Source organism: Cervus elaphus, chromosome 4 (genome assembly GCF_910594005.1).
Source record: "Cervus elaphus chromosome 4, mCerEla1.1, whole genome shotgun sequence".
Lineage (NCBI taxonomy): Eukaryota > Metazoa > Chordata > Mammalia > Artiodactyla > Cervidae > Cervus > Cervus elaphus.
This window is the reverse complement of record NC_057818.1, coordinates 59,663,563-59,685,151: the sequence shown is the minus strand read 5'-3', so window position 1 is coordinate 59,685,151 and position 21,589 is coordinate 59,663,563. Positions and strand designations below refer to the sequence as shown.

Below are 21,589 nucleotides of genomic sequence, written 5' to 3'. Positions count from 1 at the left end.
CATCTCTCAACCTACTCTTCCACTGTCTGCTTTGGGATAGCGCAAACCAGATTCTCTTGCCAGCTTCATATTAAGTTCTGCCAATGTGGGGGCACTAAAAAGAACAGGTAGGCAGAATGAAGATGGAGATGGGACTTGCTTTTTCCTGTTTGTCTCCCTGCTGCGGAGAAAACAATTGGTGTTTTCAGTTTTTGTCCAGAGTCTCAGAATCATCTTCATCCCATGTCCTCCGGGATTCTAGCAACGGCCAGCCATATACTCTCCTCAGAGAGTGGAAGAAGAGTTCCAAGGTGGAGAGGGGGAAATGAGAGGAGAGCAGTGGGGGGAGAAACTTTGGGGAGGGGGACTTATTCATCCTCCAGGGTCCTGACTCAGCACAAAGTTTCAAGTGAATAACTGGCAAGCAATGACCTCTAGCTAAATCCCTCCTATGTAACAAACAAGGTGACATTTGTGAGATTTTCTTATCAGCCAGGGCCCTCCTCCCATGAGACTGGGTGTTCTCAATGGTACTGGAATCTGAGTATATACTGGGGTCTTTAATGTGTCTGTCATTTTTTTCTCCTAGGTACCAAATTTGAAGGAACAGGCAAATGAAAAAAAAAAAAAAAAAAAAGAGTTAAGTGGATGCTTTAGTGCTTTAGTATTATACAACTTACAGAAAGGGTAAAGAAAAACCCAAAAGGGATGCACTACCATGGTGACCATGGAAGTCACCCCCATGGCCACTGGGAAGCCAGCCTAACGCTTAGCTCTCATCATCATTGGGTATGCCTGTCAGAAACACTCTGCCACACCCGATTCAGGAACCCTCACCACACACAAGTCGGTTATGAGGTCACTCAGTTCTGGTGTGTTTTACCTGCCTCAGGTTGTCACACAAGCAGGGCTCATCTCTGTCAGCAGGTATTATATATCATATAACTTGTGTGCAGTTCCAGTAGTGACTGATTCATGCACTTTTCTGAGTGGAACACACATTCCATTGCACTGAGCCCACTCTGAGTCATCCTGTTCCAGTTCCTGGATACACCGGAGGAAGATGCAGCCGCCTCAGAGGTTCTCGCAGCTTCATCTGCTTCTCAGCATGTTCCCTCCCCTCATGAGACTGGCTAGGAAGACATCTGACAAAGTTCTCCAAAGCCACATCGTTGCCATCAGAGTAGTGAGAGGTGGACAGGTAAACTTGGGAGGCTCCAGGTGGCTCTGGCAGTTGACTGTGGCCTCCAAGCTCTGGCAGGAGTGCTGGGGCCCCTGCAAGGGGTACACGGTGGTCACATCAGGGGGCTGAGGCAGCGGCTCACTGCACTGGAGCAGCAGCAGACACCTTGGGAGTGGTCCAAGGGTGCCCTGAGGCGGTGGCAGAAGGCTGGCTCTACATAGCCAGGCTGGATCAAGGTGGGGTTGGGGGTGGGGGTGAGGGGAACAGAGAGCACCAGGTTCTGTTCAAGCGCTGTTTAAACAGGAAACCATGGCAACTTTCCACAAAGAATATCTTTTTCCCTGATGATTATTCAGGTAGGTTGGTTGACTCTAAGAAGGCCCTCAGAGATGTGCAACTCTCCCATTGAGGGTGGGCTGGCCTAGCAACTTGCTTCTAAAAGAATCTAACAAAGGTGACCAAAGATTTAGATATAATAGGTACAATGTGACACTGCCTATGAACCATCATCAGGTGAGTTATGGAGTCATTCCCTAGCAATGAGAAAGAGTTCAAGTCCTTATCTATCAAACTACACATTAAGGACTTCCCTGGCAGTCCAGTGGTTAAGACTCCATGCTTCCACTGCAGGGGGCATGGGTTTGATTCCCTGGTCAGGAAAGTTCCACAAGCTGTGGCGTGCAGCCAAAAAATGAAAACACACACACACACATATTAAGGGTGTTAATCTGATGGAAAATGAGGGTAGTTTTACATCAACAAGTTTCCAAATTTCCACTGCAATCACAAGCTTATCTCCTTTATGAGATTGGCTGCCATTCTGCTAAAGGTTCTACACATTTCGTGTATCCATAGACATTTATTTCTGACACATGATGAGGAACAATGTTATTAAAAACCTTACCGTTTTCACTGGTATGCAAATTAGAAGCTGACTTGGCAGGTTGAGGGTGTTCAGACCCAGTACATTCCAAAGAAAGGACTGGCTTTTGATCTGCACCTGAGAGGGAACCTCTAAGCCCTTGGAAAGATGCCTGCCGAGAGCATCTTTACATACCTGGGGTTTGAACCATGTCATACAGTTTATGCCAGCAATATGATTTTTGGTGAACACTTGCTTTTGTTTGCCTGGGGGTCTGGGCCATGCTGTATTGGTTTGACTTTAAGGAGGCTAGAGTTTGAAAAACTAAAGTCAGCCATGTGGTTTCTCCATGCTAGCATAAGGAGCCCCTTTACTGAAACCCCATCCCAAGTCCCTAGGCACTAAGGCTCAGGTGAGTTTCTCTGGCTGGCAATATGCACATGAGTTGCTCACAGAATTACAGTCCATACAACGAACGCCACTGGGAGGACAACTGGATGTACCTGGTTTCTCCTAAAGTCTGCCTTAAGCACATTTTAGATTTGCTAATTTGTAACTTTTCACCATCATAACCTGTAACCATAAGTATAGCAGCTCTTGAGTTTTTCTTTTTTGAGTTTTTGAGGTTTTTGTGGGGTTTTTTAGTTTCTGAGTCAGTGCTTTCAGAGAATAATCGAACATGAGGGTGGTCTTATGGACATATTTGCCTTCCCAAAATTTCTTTCTGATGTGAATTTATGATGCTTTTGAAGTCAAGCTCGCTACTATTCAACCTACTAAGAGCTGCTGATATTTAATGAGGTATATCTTTGTACTGGGCTCCCCTAGTGGCTCAGATGGTAAAGAATCTGCCTGCAATGTGAGAGACCCAGGTTTGATCCCTGGGTTGGGAAAATCCTCTGGAGAAGGGATTGGCAACCACTCCAGTATTCTTGCCTGGAGAATTCCATGGACAGAGGAGCCTGGCAAGCTACAGTCCATGGGGTCACAAAGAGTCAGCCACAACTGAGCGACTAACACTGACTGACTGATTGACCTTTCCATTATCACTGCATTCATTAGCATTCTCTCAGTGAGAGTTTTCAACTACATAAAAAGCTAAAGTCTGCTCCAAAGGCTGGTCCACATTGAATGCACTCCTCCTTACATGTTTCCTGTGACATAAAAGAAGACATAATTGGTAACTGAAGGCAGTACCACACAACCCCATTCATGAGGTTCCTCTCCTGTGAAAACTCTCTGCCATCTCCTGAGGGGACACGTCTGGCCACAGGCTCTCCCACAAGAACCACATTCCCTTGGGCAAGGAACCCATGGATGTTTAATGATGCCTGCACTGCCATAGCAGGCCCCTGCATTGTCACTGTCTCAACAGAGGTTTTCTCCTGTTTGGGTTCTGTGGCACATGAGTCATGGCTCTCCAAGGAATCCTCTTCCACCTTGACTGAATCGACATGTTTCTCTTTTGTATGAGTTCTCTTATGTTTAGTGAGGGAGGACTTATGGCAGAAGGCTTTCCCACAGCTGCTGTACCCACGGGGCTTCTCTCTTGTATGGACTCTCTGGTGTCTGCTAAGTATGAACTTTGTGGAGTAGATTTTCCCACACACATTGCATTTGTGGCACTTTTCTGTGTGACCTCTTTGATGTTTAACGAGACTTGACTTCTGAAAGTAGGCTTTTCCACACTCACTGCATACATAGGGAGGATTTCCAGTGTGAAATATTTGATGTGCAACGAGACATGGCTTGTGACTGAAGGCTTTACCACACTCTTTGCATCTAAAGGGCTTCTCTCCAGTATGAATTCGTTGATGTATAAGGAAGTTACCCTTCTGGATGAAGCCTTTCCCACATTCACTGCACATATATGGTTTCTCTCCTATGTGAGTTTTCTGATGTACAAGGAGCTGAGACTTCCTAGAGAAGGTTTTCCCACACTCACTGCACGCGTGGGGATTTATTCCTTGTTCAACTTGCATATGTATATTAAGCTCTGCCTTTCTACAGAAGGCTTTACCACATTTAAGGCATTTATACGGCTTCTCTCCTGTATGTGTTCTCTGGTGTACAGTGAGTTGAGACTTTTTGATGAAGATTTTACCACATTCCACACACTCATGTTTCTTTCCTTTTTCAATCTGATGTATACTGAGTTTTGAATTGGTGCGGAGAGTGTTTCCATGTTTATTGCATTTAATTCCAGTGTAATGTTTTTCATGCTTACTATGAAGAAATGATTTCTCATATTTATTAAACTTGTCAGGATTTTTTGCCATGGAGCTTCTATTCTGGTTAACTAAATCTAAATTAGAATTCAGTATGTCAAACTTCTCATGGCTTTGCCTTAAAGTAACAAGATTTCCATGCAGACAAAAAATATTTCCCAAAGAACTGAATTCATGGCCTCTTTCCATATTTTTATGCTTGTATTGGATTTCCAAGGATTGCTGCATAGGATCACCAACTTCTAGAAAGAAAATGAATTCTTTCATAATCAGGATATGCAATAAAACTGCTTCTAAAATGAAATGGTTTGGGCTAGCTCTCTGTGACAATTATGTCATATGAAAAAAATCATTAAGTGTAAATTTACTTCTTGAAAATGGGGGTAAACACAATAAGGTCATAACATCTAAAAAAAAACAAAGATATAGAATCAGTGGCAGACAATTCTCAATTAGTAAAATATTTGGTACTCTCCAAAGAGATCCTTGCAAAACCGGCAAAAGAGGACAAAGTAGAAATATGTGTCATTAACACAAAATAAAATAAGTTGGAGACATCTGATCTAACATGATGGAGGATGTATCCATTCTCTCCCCCAATATTTATTGAATGTCTAATATGTATCATGTGCTGTCACAGCATCTGAATATACACCAAAGAGAAACACATTTTCTGCATTCCCCTGGGCAAAAGAGAACAAAATGGAAGCAAAGAAATAAGACAAATTCACACTGAAAAGTGGTTCCCAGCACATGAAAAAGAACAATGCCCTGTGAAGAAATAAAAGGTGAGCCAAGAAACTAGGAATAAAAATTAAGCAGCTTCATGTAAGTAACTTCATGTTTCACTCAAGTATGACAGCAGTGTAAAAGCCTTGACAAAGGAAAGGTTTGGCCAAGTCAAGAAACAGAAAGGTAGCCAGTGGGCCCTGAATGGAACAGTTACATAGGGAGAAGGAAAACTTAAAGTTCAAAAGGTAGACAGAAGTCATACTATGTAGATATGGTAGAAGAATCTGAATTTAATGCTAAGACTAGTGATGAGCCACTAGAAGCTCTGAGGAGGTGGGGGGTTCTGATTTATATTTTCAAAAGATTGCCGACTGCTGTGTGGATAGTGATGGGAGAGGAAGAAGTGTGGGAGAGAAAGTTAATGCAGTAATCAGACAAGAGACAACAGTGGCTTGGTCTGGAGCAACAACAGTGTACATGTGGACACGTCAAGGAACTCAAGGCACATCTAGAAGGAAAAAACAACATTCACTGTTGAATTCAATGTAAATAAAAAGGAGGAATTAAAGATTTTCCTCAGGTATTTGGCCTAAATGACTAAAGTTCCAGCTTAAGTTGGTGAGGAACACCAGGGAAAGAGATTTTTAATGTGGGAAAATCGGTGTGCATTTTGACACAAACATTCTGAGGTGGGTATCTTAGTACAGACATAAAGAACTCAACTGGAAAGAGGAATTTGGAGAAGATTTTGGTTAGAGGACAAATATGGGGTTATCTGTACAGGCATAACTCAGAGATATTCCAGGTTCAGTTCCAGACCTCCACAATAAAGCAAGTATTGCAATAAAGCTAGTGACAAGAATTTATTTCCCAGTGCATATAAAAGTTATGTTTACATAATACTGTAGTCTGTTAAGTGTGCAATAGCATTATGTCTAAAACAGAGTACATATCTTAATTTAAAAATACTTTCTCATTAAAAATTGCTAACCATCATCTGAGCTTTCTGTGAGTTGTAGAAGTAAATGAAAGATCATGGATTACAAATCACCATAACAAACATAATAATAAAAAGTTTGAAATATTGAGAGAATTACCAAAATTTGAGAAAGACACAAAGTGAGCAAATGCTGTTGGAAAAAATGGTGCCAACAGGTTTGCTTGACACAGAGCTGCCACAAACCTTCAATTCAATTTGGTTTTTTTGGCTGCACCACACACTTGTAGGGGATCTTAGTTCCCTGACCAGGGATCTAATCTGGTCCATGCCCACTGCAGGGGAAGCATGGAGTCCTAACCACAGGATTGCCAATGAATTCCCTCTTTAGGTAATATTTCTATACAAACACAGCTCATTTTATTGTGCTTTGCTTTATTGTACTTTGCAGATAGTGTGGTTTCTTTTTTTACAATTGAAGGTTTTGTGAGGACTTCCCTGGTGATCCAGTGGTTAAGACTCTGAGCTTCCACTGTAGGGGACATAGGTTTGATCCCTGATTTGGGAACTAAGATCCTGTGTGCCACACAGCACGGCCAAAAAAGAGAGGGGGAAAAAAAAAAAAATATATATATATATATATATCTGATCCAGCAAATATATGAAGAAATCAGCAAAGTATGCATGAAGGTTATGGTTTCACTTCAGGTGAGGCCAAAGATTGTGAGTTTTTTTTTTTTTACTTGACTGAATTCCTTTATTTCAGTCTATATGGGAGGCATAATTCATTCTGAAAATTACAATACTTATAGCATTTCTCATAATTTTATTAAAAAATTTTTTCAAACATACAAATTGAATGAACTACACAGTGAACAGCTATATACCCACCTCTTTGATTCTACAGTTAACATGTTGCTACATTTGCTTTATCTCATATTTGCCCATCCAGAATGAATAAACAGACAGGTGTACACTAAAAGACCAAGTTGCCATGAGAACACAGCATTCAGGGTGGGGCTGAATGTTAGGAAGGGAAATCAGTATTACCTGAGGTTCACTAGTCAGGAGATGATGGTGAATTTGAAGTTCTCTCTTTGCAGAGAGGCATGGAAGCCTGAATTTTCAAAGCAAGGTAAGAGGAAGGAACAAGCAGTGATACTATGACAGTCAATGAAGAAGTGAAAAACTTGAGAATCCATAGAAAGAAAAAAATCTAAGCAAAGCAAATCAAGACTCTAGATGAAATAAATCAGTATAAAATCCAGAGGTGAAAACATGAGTATTTTCCTCTAAATGATTAAGTAATGAATATTAACATAGGAGAGGAATCCTCAGAGGCTCTGTTGAGATACTGTCAAAGTTTAGAAACTAGAAGATGAGTCACCATAACATGACTTCAAAGCTGTGAGGCCTTCACAGATCTAGGAATTTACTTCTTTTCTCCCTGGATGTTTCTCATGCACTTACCTGGATCATGGATACTTTCCCTTTCTATCCATGGTTTGTCTCCTTGCTTCAACTTGTTCGGACTTCGATACCCTATTCACAAAAAAATAACATACTATTTAGCAAAATCTTTGGGCATGAAATCTAAACACTGTTCAATGATCCCGTTTATATTAACAGATTATGAAGCTGCACCTTGGAAGTAGCTTTCCCCTTGCAGTAGCAAAAACTTGAGAATCCATAGAAAGAAAAAAAAAATCTAAGCAAAACAAATCAAGATCCTAGATGAAATAAATCTGTCTGAGGCCTGAGGGGAGACTAAGAATCTATCATTTATAAAAATTCAAGTCATATGTATGGGTCAACAAACTCTGGTCACTGACTGTAACTAAGACATTACACTGTCACACTTTAAAAGTGTTATTCATTCAGAATAAAGTGCTCTTACAAAACAGAGTATTCAAGAAGTAAAGGAAAACTTCTAAAACACGATAGCAAACGTGTTTTGTACCACTACATTTTAAAAATTAAAATTACTTAAAAATATTCATCTCATGAATGTCTCATCCTTTTGACGTTTCTATTTTTATGTATCTTTCATAGTACGTATGGACTTCCCTGGTGGCTCAGATGGTAAAGAATCCATCTGCAATGTAGGTGACCTGAGTTCAATCTCTGCAGGATTGGGAAGATCCCCTGGAGAAGGAAATGGCAACCTAGTCCAGTATTCTTGCCTGGAGAATTCCATGGACAGAGAAGCCTAGTGGGCTAGTCCATGGGGTCACAGAGTCGGATACGACTGAGTGACTAACTCTTATTTACTTATAAGACATATAATAAATTTAGCGGAATACCTACATAATCGATTATATATATATATATATATATATATTCTGGGCTTCCCTGGTGGCTCAGTGGTAAAGAATCCACTTGCCAATGTAGAAGACACGGGTTTGATCACTGGTCTGGGAAGATTCCACACGCTGAGGAGCAACTAAGCCCATGTGCCACAACTACTGAGCCTGTGTTCTTGAGCCCAGGAACCCCAACTACTGAAGCCCCCATGCCCTAGAGACCTCCACACAAGAGAAGCCACTGCAATGAGAAGTCTGTGCACTGCAACTAGAAAGTAGTCCCCACTTCCTAGAGAAAAGCCCACACAGCATAGAAGAGCGAGCACAGCCATAAATAAATAAATAAATAATATATCATATATATATATATAGTGTGTGCACTATAAATAAATAAATAAATAAATAAATAAATGTGCTCTTTAAAAAAAAAAAATATGTTAGAGAAACAGTAGGCAGCCTGCACAGACTGCAGTATCTGGCCCTTGGCAGAAGTCTGACGATCTCTCTTACATCATTCGTACTTCAGATATCCGCCCCCCAATCATTCCACAACTGAGAAAGGCAAGACTGCTGACTGGGCATGCTGAGTGGCACGGGGGAGCGGTCCTCACCCACAGACAGCAGGTTGCTGTAGTTCTCCAGCATCACGTCCTGGTATAGGTCCTTCTGAGCAGGGTCTAGTAGCCTCCACTCCTCCCAGGTGAACTCCACAGCCACATCTTCAAACAATAATGATCCCTGTAGTAACAAATTCTTCTTTAATCTGGGGTGATTCTTAGATGGTTTGGAAGAGACGTATAGAAATCTAATCCTTTCTACTGCGTAGGCTGTATCCATATATGTGATATATTATCCAGTGTGGAAGAATGGAAAATCTTATACAGACATCCTGTTACTCTAATTCAGCCGCCCATTCACTCAATAATTCAGGTTTCCTGAAATGTCGTCATTAAAACTTCTTTTAACCTTGACACATCTGTCATCTGTGTACATATGTGCATTCACTGAACTATGTGCAGGTGATATCAAAACGAACACGCATGTTCTTACCCTCAAGAAGCCTTCACAGTGCACAAGTTAAACAGAAACAATAAGCACTAGAATTAAACATGAAAAACCTGATGATGCTAGAACTGTAAGACACTGAAATATAGACAATGTTTAATGCGTGCAAAGGCATAACAGTCTAAAGATGAGACGGCTAACTTGAAGAAACAAAGATCAATTCAAAGCAATGAATCCAGAAACTGAAACTAGGAATTTCAATTTTCAGACTGACTACCAATTCGATATAACACAGAAGTGAACTGGACAACAGATCTGAAGTACAAAAGAAAACAATGGAAAATACAAAAGTGAGGTTGAGAGATATGAAGGACATAGTGAGAATGTTGAATTTACACCTATTCTGAATCTGAGGGAAGGTAATAACCAAAGACAAACAGGGAGATTATATTTTAGAACTGGTAAAAGACAAAACCTCAGAATGAGAGAACTCAACAATGCCAAGCAGGAAGAAAAAGAGATCCACTGCTATACACACATGGAGGTAAAACTGCAGAACACCAAACTCAAAGGGAAAACTCAAAAATATCCAAAGGGAAACTACGTATACATAACAAAAGAATAACCAATATGATTTATTGTCTCTAAGTTCTCAACAGCAGTGATGACTTCCCTGCTGGTCCAGTGGCTAACGTTCCACATTTCCAATGCAGGGGGCCCTGGTTCAATCCCTGGCCAGGGAACTAGATCTCACATGCCACAACTGAAAGATACTGTATGCTGCAACTAAGACCAAACACAGCCAAATAAATAAGTAATTTATTAAAACTTCAGTACCAGGAAAGATTTACTTTACTGAGGAAATGATCTACCTTCTCTGCAAAAAAACACGAATTACATAATGCTTGCTATTTCTCTTATTGGCACTAGCTTCCAAAATTATTGGAGATAATCTAGTAAAGCAACATAAGAGAATGAAAAAGCTGGCTTAAAACTCAACAGTCAAAAAACTAAGATCACGGCATCTGGTCCCATCACTTCATGGCAAATAGATGGGAAAAAAGTGTAAACAGTGGCAGATTTTATTTTCTTGGGCTCCAAAATCACTATGGACAGTGACTGCAGCCACGAAATTAAAAGATACTTGCTCCTTGGAAGGAAAGCTATGACAAACATAGACAGCATATTAAAAAGAAGAGACAACATTCATTGCAGCACTGTTTATAATAGCAAGGACATGGAAGCAACCTAGATGCCCATCAGCAGATGAATGGATAAGGAAGCTGTGGTACATATATACCATGGAATATTACTCAGCCATTAAAAAGAATTCAATTGAATCAGTTCTAATGAGATGGATGAAACTGGAGCCCATTATACAGAGTGAAGTAAGCCAGAAAGATAAAGACCAATACAGTATACTAACGCATAAATATGGAATTTAGAAAGATGGTAACAATAACCCTATATGCAAAACAGAAAAAGAGACACAGATGTGCAAAACAGACTTTTGGACTCTGTGGGAGAAGGCGAGAGTCGGATGTTTCAAGAGATCAGCATTGAAACATGTATATTATCTAGGGTGAAACAGATCACCAGCCCAGGTTGGATGCATGAGACAAGTGCTCAGTCCTGGTTCACTGGGAAGACCCAGAGGGATTGGGTACAGAGGGAGGTGGGAGGGGGGATGGGGATGGGGAATACACGTAAATCCATGGGTGATTCATGTCAATGTATGGCAAAAACCACTACAATATTGTAAAGTAATTAGCCTCCAACTAATAAAAATAAATGGGGGGAAAAAAATTTAAAAAATAATAATAATAAAATAAAATAAAAAGCAGAGACATCATTTTGCCCACAAAGGTCCATATAGTCAAAGCTATGGTTTTTCCAGTAGTCATATACAGATGTGAGAGTTAGACTATAAAGAAGGCTGAGCGCCAAAGAATTGATACCTTCCAATTGTGGTGCTGCAGAAGACTCTTGAGAGTTCCTTGGATCTCCCAAGGAGATCAAACCAGTCAATCCTAAAGGAAATCAACCTTGAATATTCACTGGAAGGACTGATGCTGAAATTCCAATATTTTGGCCACAAGATGCAAAGAGCTGACTCATTGGAAAAAGACCCTGATGCTGGGAAAGATTGAGAGTAGGAGGAGAGGGGGCAACAGAGGATGAGATGGTTGGATGGCATCACCAACTCAATGGACATGAGTTTGAGCAAACTCTGGGAGACAGTGAAGGACAGAGAGGCCTGGTACACAGCCGTCGATGGGGTTGCAAAGAGTCAGACAAGACTTAGTGACTGAACAACAACATAAATAACCCCTAGGGTCTTACAGTTTTTTCATTAATATTCTGACGCTGAAAATTCTGAGCAGATTCTTTACCTGCCTTCCCCCCCATTTCAAATTTACCCTGACACAGACATTGTGGTTGATATTTTTCTTCAGATTCAGGCTCTCAAAAATGTGTCATTTTCCAATAAATTAAGTCAATTTTTATAAGCCTCTACAAATACAACATAAAAGAAAGGAGGAAGTAAACACGTCAAACTCACCTGGACCGTGGTCATTTTCTTCTGTTCTTAGAAAATGACTGGAACTGGGATTCTTCTATTTTTCCAGATTGTCACTCAAATTCCAATCATAGACTTCACATCTCAAATTAATGTATTCCTGGAAGTGATCCTTTCCTGGTCCTGGAACTTCCTTCTGCTTACTTCACTTGATTCTAAGGACTTAGAAAACAAACTCACTTTACTTTTCCTGGAGTATAATTGCTTTACAATGCTGTGTAAATTTCTGTTGTACAGCAAAGTGAATCAGGGACACATATACAAATATCCCCATCTCCTTAGAGCGCCTTTCCATTTTGATCACCACAGAGCACTGAGTAGATGTCCCTGTGCTATACAGCAGGTTCTCATTAGTTATCTAATCAATAGTGTATATCACAGTGATATCACAGTATCAATAGTGTATACATGTCAGGCCCAGTCCAAAAGCCAACTCACTTCAAATTGTACATTCCCCTGGAAATCCCATGGACAGAAGAGCCTGGTGGGCTACAGTCCAGCTACAGTCCCTGGGGTCACAAAGAGTCAGACAAGACTGAGGGACTAAACCACAACTACTGGGCCATACACCTTGTTGGTGTTGCTAAAGTTGCTGTGGTAGGCAGAGTCACGGCCCCCACAAAGATATCCACGTTCTAATCTCTGGAAGCTGTGAATATGTTACATCACATGGCAAAGGGGAATGGAGGTTGTTAATGAAATTACAGTTGCTAATCAGATGACCTACTAATCCAGAGATTCCCTGGATTATTCAAGTAGGCCCAATGTAACCAAATGGGCCCTTATGTGTGGAAGAAAGCAGAAGGGACCAGAGAGAGATGCGATGTGATAAGAACTCGACAGGCTGTTGCTGGCTTTGGAGATGGGAATAAAGGGAACCAGGAGCCAAGGAGCATGGACAGACTCTAGAAGCTTGAAAAGACAAAGAAATAGCTTGTCCCCCACAGCCTCCAGGAAAGAACACACTCCTGCTAAGACCTTGGTTTTAGCCCTGTAAGATCCATGTTGAACTCCTAACCCATAGAACTCTAAGACAATAGATTTGTGTTTACACAACTAAGTTTTTGTTACTTTATCACAGATTGAAGGCAGGAGGAGAAGCGGCCGACAAAGGATGAGATGGTTGGATGGCATCATCGACTCAATGGACACAAGTTTGTGTAAACTCCAGGAAATGGTGAAGGACAGGGAAGCCTGGCGTGCTGCAGTCCAGAGGATTGCAAACAGTCAGACATGACTGAGCGACTGAACAACAAAATTACAGAACCAACACAAAATCTAATATAGGTGTCCTCTAACATAACATTCTAATACTTGAAAGTTTCCTTTTGTTTAGAAAACCACAACATCTAGACCTCAGGGCAGTGCAAACACCATGAAGATTAACATGCTAAGCAAATCATAAGTATTTTCTTATTTAATCCTTGCCACCAATCCAGATGTATCAAATCACTAGATTTATGTTTAAATGAAACATGTCAAGGCTTAGAACCTACAGTATCTTGTCCGGAGTGGCATACTTTCTCAAAGGCAGTGCTGAATCTCAAACCTGGGCTTCTTCTCTCCACAGCTCATCACCTTAACCACTTTTACCTTCTTTACCAAACAACCTCCAAAAGTTTAGTTCTCTGAAGAGCTGGCTGAAAAAGTTCACTACCCATAATACCAGCCTAGAAAGTAGCATACAAGCACAGCACATACACTAGATGTCTGAAACAGCTCTTAGAACACTCAATGCACAAACACAGAGCAAACTTCTTCCACAAAGAGAAAATTAGAACAGGAGCAAGTTTCAACACTCATTCCAAAGCAGCAAATCAAAGACAGACAAGGAGTCAGAAAGACTCACATTATAAGCTCACTGATTCAGTAGGATCACCATGAGTTTTTGCTTCCACTCCTTCTGGCCACAAATTTTTCCAAGATAATTTCCCAATAGCTTTTCTAAATCCCCAAAACCACAGACCCACCCCCATTCTACCCACCACAACTGTTCTTTGATCTCTTGTTGTTCAGTCACTAAGTCACGTCTGATTCTTTCTGACCCCATGGACTGCGGCACACCAGGCTTCCCTTACCTTCATTATCTCCCGAAGCTTGCTCAAACTCATATCCATTGAGTCAGTGATGCCATCCAAGCAACTCATCCTCTGTCTTTGACCTCTGGGTACATGCAACTCCACTCGGTTGCCAATCTTGAATCACTTTACTCTATGCTCCAGGACCAGAGATCTGGACAAGAGAAAACGTATAGAACTATTTATAGGACTATCAAGGACCATCAAATTCAGGACTACTCATGAATACAGGAGAACATGAATATAACATCTCGCCCACATTCAAATTTCATAATCCCCTGTTCATGAGTCCTCCTCTCCCTCCTATAACGAACGGACAGGATTTCCTGATGGTTTCCTGGCACTGCACACATCACTTTATGGCATCACTCCTGTTGCCCTAGAAGGGCCACCTGCTTTTCCAGAAATACACACATGTACAAAGAGAAAAATATGAAGCCTTAAAGAGCAAAGTAGGCCATAGAAAGACATTTTCACAAGTCTCACAAATTAATATCAAAGAAGCTTATTTCTTGACCACAACACAACAAAACCAGAAATGCAAACCATGGTGTATGTATATGTTTAATAATTTTGTGTTACCTTTGCATGGAAAAGGCACCTCTTCCGTACCTTTGGAATGATCTGTATAAGAGATATGGATTCCCAGGTGGCTCAGTGGTAAAGAATTCGCCTGCCAATGCAGGAGACGCAAGAAGAGAAATATTAATGAGAAATTCAACACATCTATAAAAACGGAAACCAAAACCTGCATATCCAGGGGAAAAAAATGAAAAACCTTCAAACTAAAAAGGCAATATAAATGAAAACTCTGAATTATTCAGTAGTAAATGACAACAAATCCTGTGGGTGGGTGAGAGAACCTGGATAAGCAGAGAATTGTTAACATGCTGCAGAAAAACCTAAGTATGTAAGTCAAGCCTACCCAAATTAATGTATATGTACAGTTAATGTGACTCTAGTAACCTTGCAACTGATTCACTCACCTGACATGACACTAGTGCAGCCATTAAGAAAATGTAACCATTTTATACTATGGAAATGTTTATAATTAGAAATAAAGTGATAAAACCAACATCTGTTATATGTGCATATGCATGTACTGAGCTGCTCGGTCATGTCCGACTCTTGCGACCCCATGGACTGTAGCCCACCAGGGTCTTCTGTCCCTGGGATGGGACTTTCCAGGCAAGAATACTGGAGTGGGTTGCCATTTCCTCCTCCAAGGGATCTTCCCCACCCAAGGATCAAACCCACACCTCTTGCATCTCCTATGCTGGTAGCAGATTCTTTACCACTGAGCCACCTGGGAAGCCACATCTCTTATAAAGGTCATTCCAAAGGTACGGTAAAGGTGCTTTTTCCATCCAAAGGTAACACAAAAATATTAAACACATACATACACCATGGTTTCCATTGGAGTTCAGCATTTAGAGTAAAGAGATGTTTTCACTTGTGTAGAATGAACCTGAAAGGGAATACACAAGAAAACTGTGGTGTAGACTTGGAGGCAAGAGAAATAAAACACACCTTTTATAACACATCACTAGATTATATCTAACTATTTTTGAAAGATGATAATGACAAGAGTGTTTATATGTCATAACAATAGTTTTCAACTAAGGTCTTGAGGAAGGTATGAGCTTAAAGGAGTGAACTGGATTTGGATCAATTGAATGAATCTATCATCAAATCTGTGCCCAGGAGTCCATATCTGAATCTCAAGCCTACCTACTCTCCAAAGCTCCAGCCTTATGCCTCCTCACATACACTAGTCACCCCAACAAAATAAAACAAAACCAAAAACCTGACTCCAAGTTAAATCTGGACCATAAAACCCCGTTCACTGGCACCCTTCCCCCACTCCAGGTTTCTCCATGTCTGAGCCCCACAGTGACAAGACACCTACACAAAACACCAAATTCATTGATATTTACCTACCACTCCAGTTCTTAATCACTGAGCCTCATGAGCAGAAATTGTTATCAAGTTAAACTTGGGTCAGCTCACCTGCTGAGCAGCAAAGCCAATTTACTGACACCACTTTGTTGTGAAGCAAAGCCCAGCGTTTTCTGCAGGGCCCAGCCAGGAGAACTGACAGCTTAGGCTCAGAAGACCTCAACTCCCTGATGCCTTTCAGGGAAAGGTTTTTTAAAGCAATTATTTGTGATGAGGGATGCAGGGTTCATGACTTCCTACTGACTGGTTGGTGGTGAGGTAACAGCTTCAGGAAACTTCATCATCAACTTTCTAGTTCTAACCAGTCTGGGGTCTACAAGCTTGTGCTCAGCAAATAATCACATCTTCCGCCCTGGCAAATGTCTGAGTTTCTGCAGAACAACTCAAAGGTATGCATAAGATCCTATGCACAACCCTTAAGGAGGAACTAAGATTCCGTGAACTATTGTTTCTTGCCTGCTTTTCCTTAGTTTCTGCATTCCCTCACTTCCCACTTCCCTAATTAGTCTGCTCTTTGGATATCCCTGAAAGTCCAGGAGATCAAAGCCTTTTTCTACAAACAAGAAAAGGGGGTGACAGGGAGGGCCTTTTGTACCCAAGAGGGCCCTTCAGGTTCCAGCTCACTTTCAATCCCTCTTTTCTTTGATAGTCCTCAATCCTGAGGGGAACAGGGCGGGAAACGAAAAAGAAAAGTTTTGGCTGGAGAGGTCAATTATAAAGTCAGCAAGGGAACTCAATTTTAGGAAGGCTGTTTCAAAACACAAAGACACAAACCCTCAGTCCAGCGCCTCGGTCGTTTCTCTCTTCAGAGATTTAATAGCACTGACTGCCAAAGGGCGTATGACGAAAGCCAAGCCCCGCCAGTGACTGAGCACAAAAAAACCGCCTGAAGGCCTTCCATTGGCCTCGCAGGCCCCTCACTCCGGATCGACGTCCCGAACACTACCCACCTGATACTGAGATTCTCAAGGCTCCGGGCAGCTACCAAAGGCTGAATTCACTTCTAAAATCATTCCCATTACCACTTTGTCGCGCGCAAGTCCCCTCTCTGGCGGTCGCTAGGGACGCTTCTGATCCCGCGCGACCTTGAGGTCTTGGAGTTCTGGCCTCCCGCCCAGCTCTATGACGTAACGGGATCACGCCCACCCCAGCGACGAGAGAGGAAACGGTCACCGCAGAAGCTAGGGCTCAGAGCGGGAATTGAAATCACTTTGGGACACTTCCCTTCCTTTTCCCTTCTCGTTGTCGGTCAAACGCACCATGCCGAACAAGTTTTGAGAGGCTGGACCCTATCCAACAGTGGCGGCGCGGGCTGGATTCTATTTTGCCTTTTTGGGCTTACGGAGAGATGGCGGCGCCCGTCAACACCCCGGAGAAACACCATGGGGGCGGCCATCTTGCAGGAAGTGCAGTTCCGTACGGCGGAGAGACTCGAGGAGCTAGCGTTAGTAGCCGCCTTTGGACGATCAATTGAAGACCCGTTATAAAGGCGGCTGTCAAAGACAAGGTGAAATCTGGAAAGGAGGTGGAGCGGGGATGGAGAATGAGTAAGGTCGGTCTGAGACCTGTCTGAGGGGCGGAGCCGCCGATGCTGAAGAGCCCAGCACTGTAAACACTTCTGTCGGGGGCTGCGAATGGGCTGTTTCCAATTGCGAACCGAGGGGCGAGGCTTAAAAGGAATGCAAATATTTCCTTAGAAAACAAAGGGCAATTCCGAATAATTACATGGTGATATATAGTATTACATTGTTTGGCATCATTCCCAAGTAAAACACTTAAATATTAGCCGTTATTTTACACAGACAGAGGGGTAGTAGAGGATATTATCTGTACATCCTTTCAAGAGGGCAATTTAGAAATTATCTATACAATTTAAAATTTTCATTCTAATTGATGCAGAATTTCCAATGCTAGGAATTTTTGTTTGGTAATTTTTTTTAATCTAGGAATAACCTGAGTGTACAATCAGCAGGTGAAGAGTTTGGTAAATTAAACATAGATCTTTTAAACAGAACAGTCTACAGCCTTTAAAAAGCCAATTATAGGGACTTCCTTTGTGGTCCAGTGGTGAAGACTATGCTTCCAATACAGCGCTGCGGGTTTGATCCCTGGACCAGGAACTACAATCCCATATACCATGTGGTGTGGTCAAATTGAAAATAATATAAATAAATAAACCAATTGTGGAATTGCCTGTATTTTTTAAGTGACTTATTGAAAGGATGAAATATTGACTTCCAGAACAGCATTCATAATATGATCCTTAGTAATATGATTACTAAGCATTTAAAAATTTTGAAGGGATTAAGTAAAGCTGACAATTTTGATTATATTTGGGGTATGGACTTGGAGATGGAATCTTCACTAAACTCAAAGATTAACATAGCATCACAACATACTGCCTGCTCCAGTCTGGAAGCTCCTCAAAGTGCACAACTCTAAAATATAAGTCCTCTCCCATCCAGACTGAATTTTCCCTTATTTTGTTTCTCATCTAGCAGTTACTACTACACAGTAAATCAAGAATGGAGATGTTAGCTGGATTGTAGGTTGAAGTGAAGGTCAGAAGATCAACCCAAAATATAACCTACATGTCACCATCACACTGGCCACTGATTCCTGTTAACACCATCTCAAAAATAACCCCAGAAGCATTCCCTGTGCTTGCCCTCATTGCTTTGCTCCATTTATATGAATTACTACTGACTTTGCCACCGCACCAGCCCCAGAAGTGAATGCCTCTCTAACCACCTCCTTTTTTCCCATACTGCAACCATCTTTGTTATTATACCCTCCACAAAACTCTGAATTAGTTTACTGACAACAGACTAAAGCAAGATCTCAAGAGAATGCTTTTAAGGCTACATACAGGCACACACCGAACAGATTCTCCATTATCCTCATTACTCCCTGCCTCCCACTTAATTCTTCCACTACTCTGCTCACTTCCAAGACCTTGTGGTCTCATAGGCTACCAAGAGTTTGTGAATACTTTGCCTCCACTTAAGTCCTTGGCATATAGGAAGCAATGAGAGAATATTAGTTACTATGGCTGTTCCCTCATGAGTCATCTTAGATGTTACTTCTTCAGATAGCAGTCAGGGACACCCTTCCAGGCCAGTCTCAAAAACAATAATACAACTATTAATATAAAATTGCAACTACCCTGTGGTACTAACAATAGAAAGTACAAAAGGCATCCAAAAGAGAAAAAGAGACAACAGGTTAATACAAGGGATGACTGAAGATCATTATCTTTCCAGACCATCATGCTGACTTGTCTGCCCTCCAAAAAGTACTATGAATTCCTCAGACAGAAACTCTGTAGTATTTTTGTATCCTGAGTTCTCAGAACAAAAACTTGAATGGGTTTCAATAATGGACTATTAAATGCTAACAGGCTTCCCAGGCGGCGCTAGTGGTAAAGAACCCACTGGCCAATGTAGGAGACCTTCAGTCCCTGGGTCGGGAAGATCCCCTGGGGAAGGAAATGGCAACCCACTACAGTATTCTTGCCTGGAGAATCCCATGGACAGAGGAGCCTGGTGGACTACAGTCCACAGGGCTGCAAAGAGTCAGACACGACTGAAGGGACTTTAGCACACATCCAGAAAAGCCTTTCCTTGGGGAAGGGAAATCTCCCTCATTGCTACCTTACCGTAAATTACTATTGTTAATATTAGTTATTTCTCCTCATAGAATTTATCACTTCCCAACATTTTATAATCCATTCACTCTCTCTCCTTCACTAGATCGTATGGTCCACTGTGAAGGCTGTTCTTTTGCCCATTCTGCTCACTGATGTTTCCTCACTGTGCAAAACAGTGATTTGCAGTGATGGTGCTTTAAAATGTTTCTGGAGGAGTAAATGACCCAAACCCAGGATTGCTATTGCTTCTGAGTCGGCCATAACATGGCAAATTTCCATTGCTTCTCCTATGAGTCAGACTCACTGTTTATAACTGGGATCTTCTATTCTCATGGTATTATGGGAAAGAACTCCAGATAAAGGAGAAAGCAAAGATGCCACTTCAAAAACAGTGGGAAGGAAAGAGGGAGAAAGAAGTCACCTGTCTCAAATCAGAGGATCACAGAGGAGCTGAGACTTTTTTTAAACTTACTTTTTGGCTGCACCGTGTGGCATATGGGATCTTAGTTCCCAGACCAGGGATCAAACCCATGCCCCCTGCATTGGAAGCATGGAGTCTTAACTACTGAACACCCAGGGAAGTTCCAGGATATTTAAATGGCAGCTCCTCACGGGTGTCAGGCCTGTGGACAAATCTCAAGATTTAGCTCCAAGTCCTTCCAGAAAGATCTTACTGACTCCCTATATACTCCACCACTCTTAAAGACTAAGGCTTCTGTTTCGCATTTCGTTCTATTTATTCAAGCAATAATTTTCCTTTCCTGCTTTGTCCCCTTATAATCAGTTAAGTCTCTCTGACACGTCAGACAGTCCACTCCTTAGAACCATCTTTCCCTCCAGTGATAGAATGAATTTTGATTAGCCCATGAGTTTATTCATTCACATTTCAAATCTATATATGATAAGGGTTTTGAGTGTCCCCCCCCCCCCCCCAGCAGGGAAATAGAAAATGATGAAAACCAGCACTCTACTCTCTGGTACGAGGAAATGATGGTAGAGCACCCCACCCTGGTCTGACCATTTTGCTGTCTGTGCTGTCCAGTTTGATCTAGTGCCAGGAGCCACATGACTGTTGAGCACTTGAAATGCTGCCACCGCAACTGAGAAATTGGTTTTTTTCATCTTACTGGTTTTCTGTTCTTTTAAATGTTGAAATTTAAGGAAATTCACTAAAATTAAGGAATGTATTATCTCCTTGGTGGAGATAACAAATAGGCATTTCAAAAATAATTTATTTGAAACAACAGGTCCTCCTGAATAGCACAGGGCCCTATATTATCCTGGGATAAACCATAATGGATAAGAATATGAAAAAGTATGTATATATATGTATACCTGAATCACTTTGCTATATAGCAGAAATGAACACAACATTGTACGTCAAGAAAATAAATTTTTAAAAATCTACTTGTATTCTGTGGTGCTTAAATACCATTATTAAGTCCTTCCCCAATCCCCCAAATGAGGCGCTCCTTCAACAATAAATTGTCTTTGTCCCTTGAGCCAATTACTCCACATCTATTGCATTTATTAGAAACACTTACATCCTCTGACTAAATTAGCTTGAGTGTAGAGATACACTGAGAAAGACACTTGAAGATAATCCTACCACCTCAATGGTATCTCCAGGAGACCATAGGTTTTCTTTGTTTTGATCACCACAATCTCAGCTTCTAGGATTGAACCAAGTACCAAGGAAGTATTTGCCAAATACTCTGTAATGAACAGACTGACTCAACCTAAGGTTGTTGCTTGCCAAGTCTCCCTTGGCAATATCAACTTTGCAAGGTTTAAAGGATGACATCCTGGTTTTGAATTCACCCTTCACCTTGACTGGGGGTCACTGAATTGATACCAACACACGCCATATGCCACCAACTCAGTATTAGCCCTCTTGTGCTTTTTCCACATACACATTATATGTTTAAAAATTCACCTCCTCATTTCCTCCACTTAGTTGAATTCAGGCTTCCTTCATTTGCTTTCCTGATGGCTCAGCAGGTAAAGAATCTGCCTGCAATATAGAAAACACAGGAGACACGGGTTCCATTCCTGGGTCAGTAAGATCCCCTGGAGAAGGAAATGGCAACCCA

General features: G+C 41.4%; 1 protein-coding gene across 1 annotated transcript; it reads right to left on the bottom strand.

Moving 5' to 3' along the window:
- Positions 1 to 1,260: 1,260 nt before the first annotated feature.
- On the bottom strand, positions 1,261 to 21,556 carry LOC122689935 (zinc finger protein 350-like). The gene is given in 6 exon segments (XM_043896782.1): positions 1,261 to 3,226; positions 3,229 to 4,494; positions 7,392 to 7,463; positions 8,836 to 8,962; positions 11,793 to 11,972; positions 21,433 to 21,556. Coding segments are annotated over 5 exon segments (1,539 nt in total). The 5' UTR covers positions 11,808 to 11,972; positions 21,433 to 21,556; the 3' UTR covers positions 1,261 to 3,167.
- Positions 21,557 to 21,589: the final 33 nt, after the last annotated feature.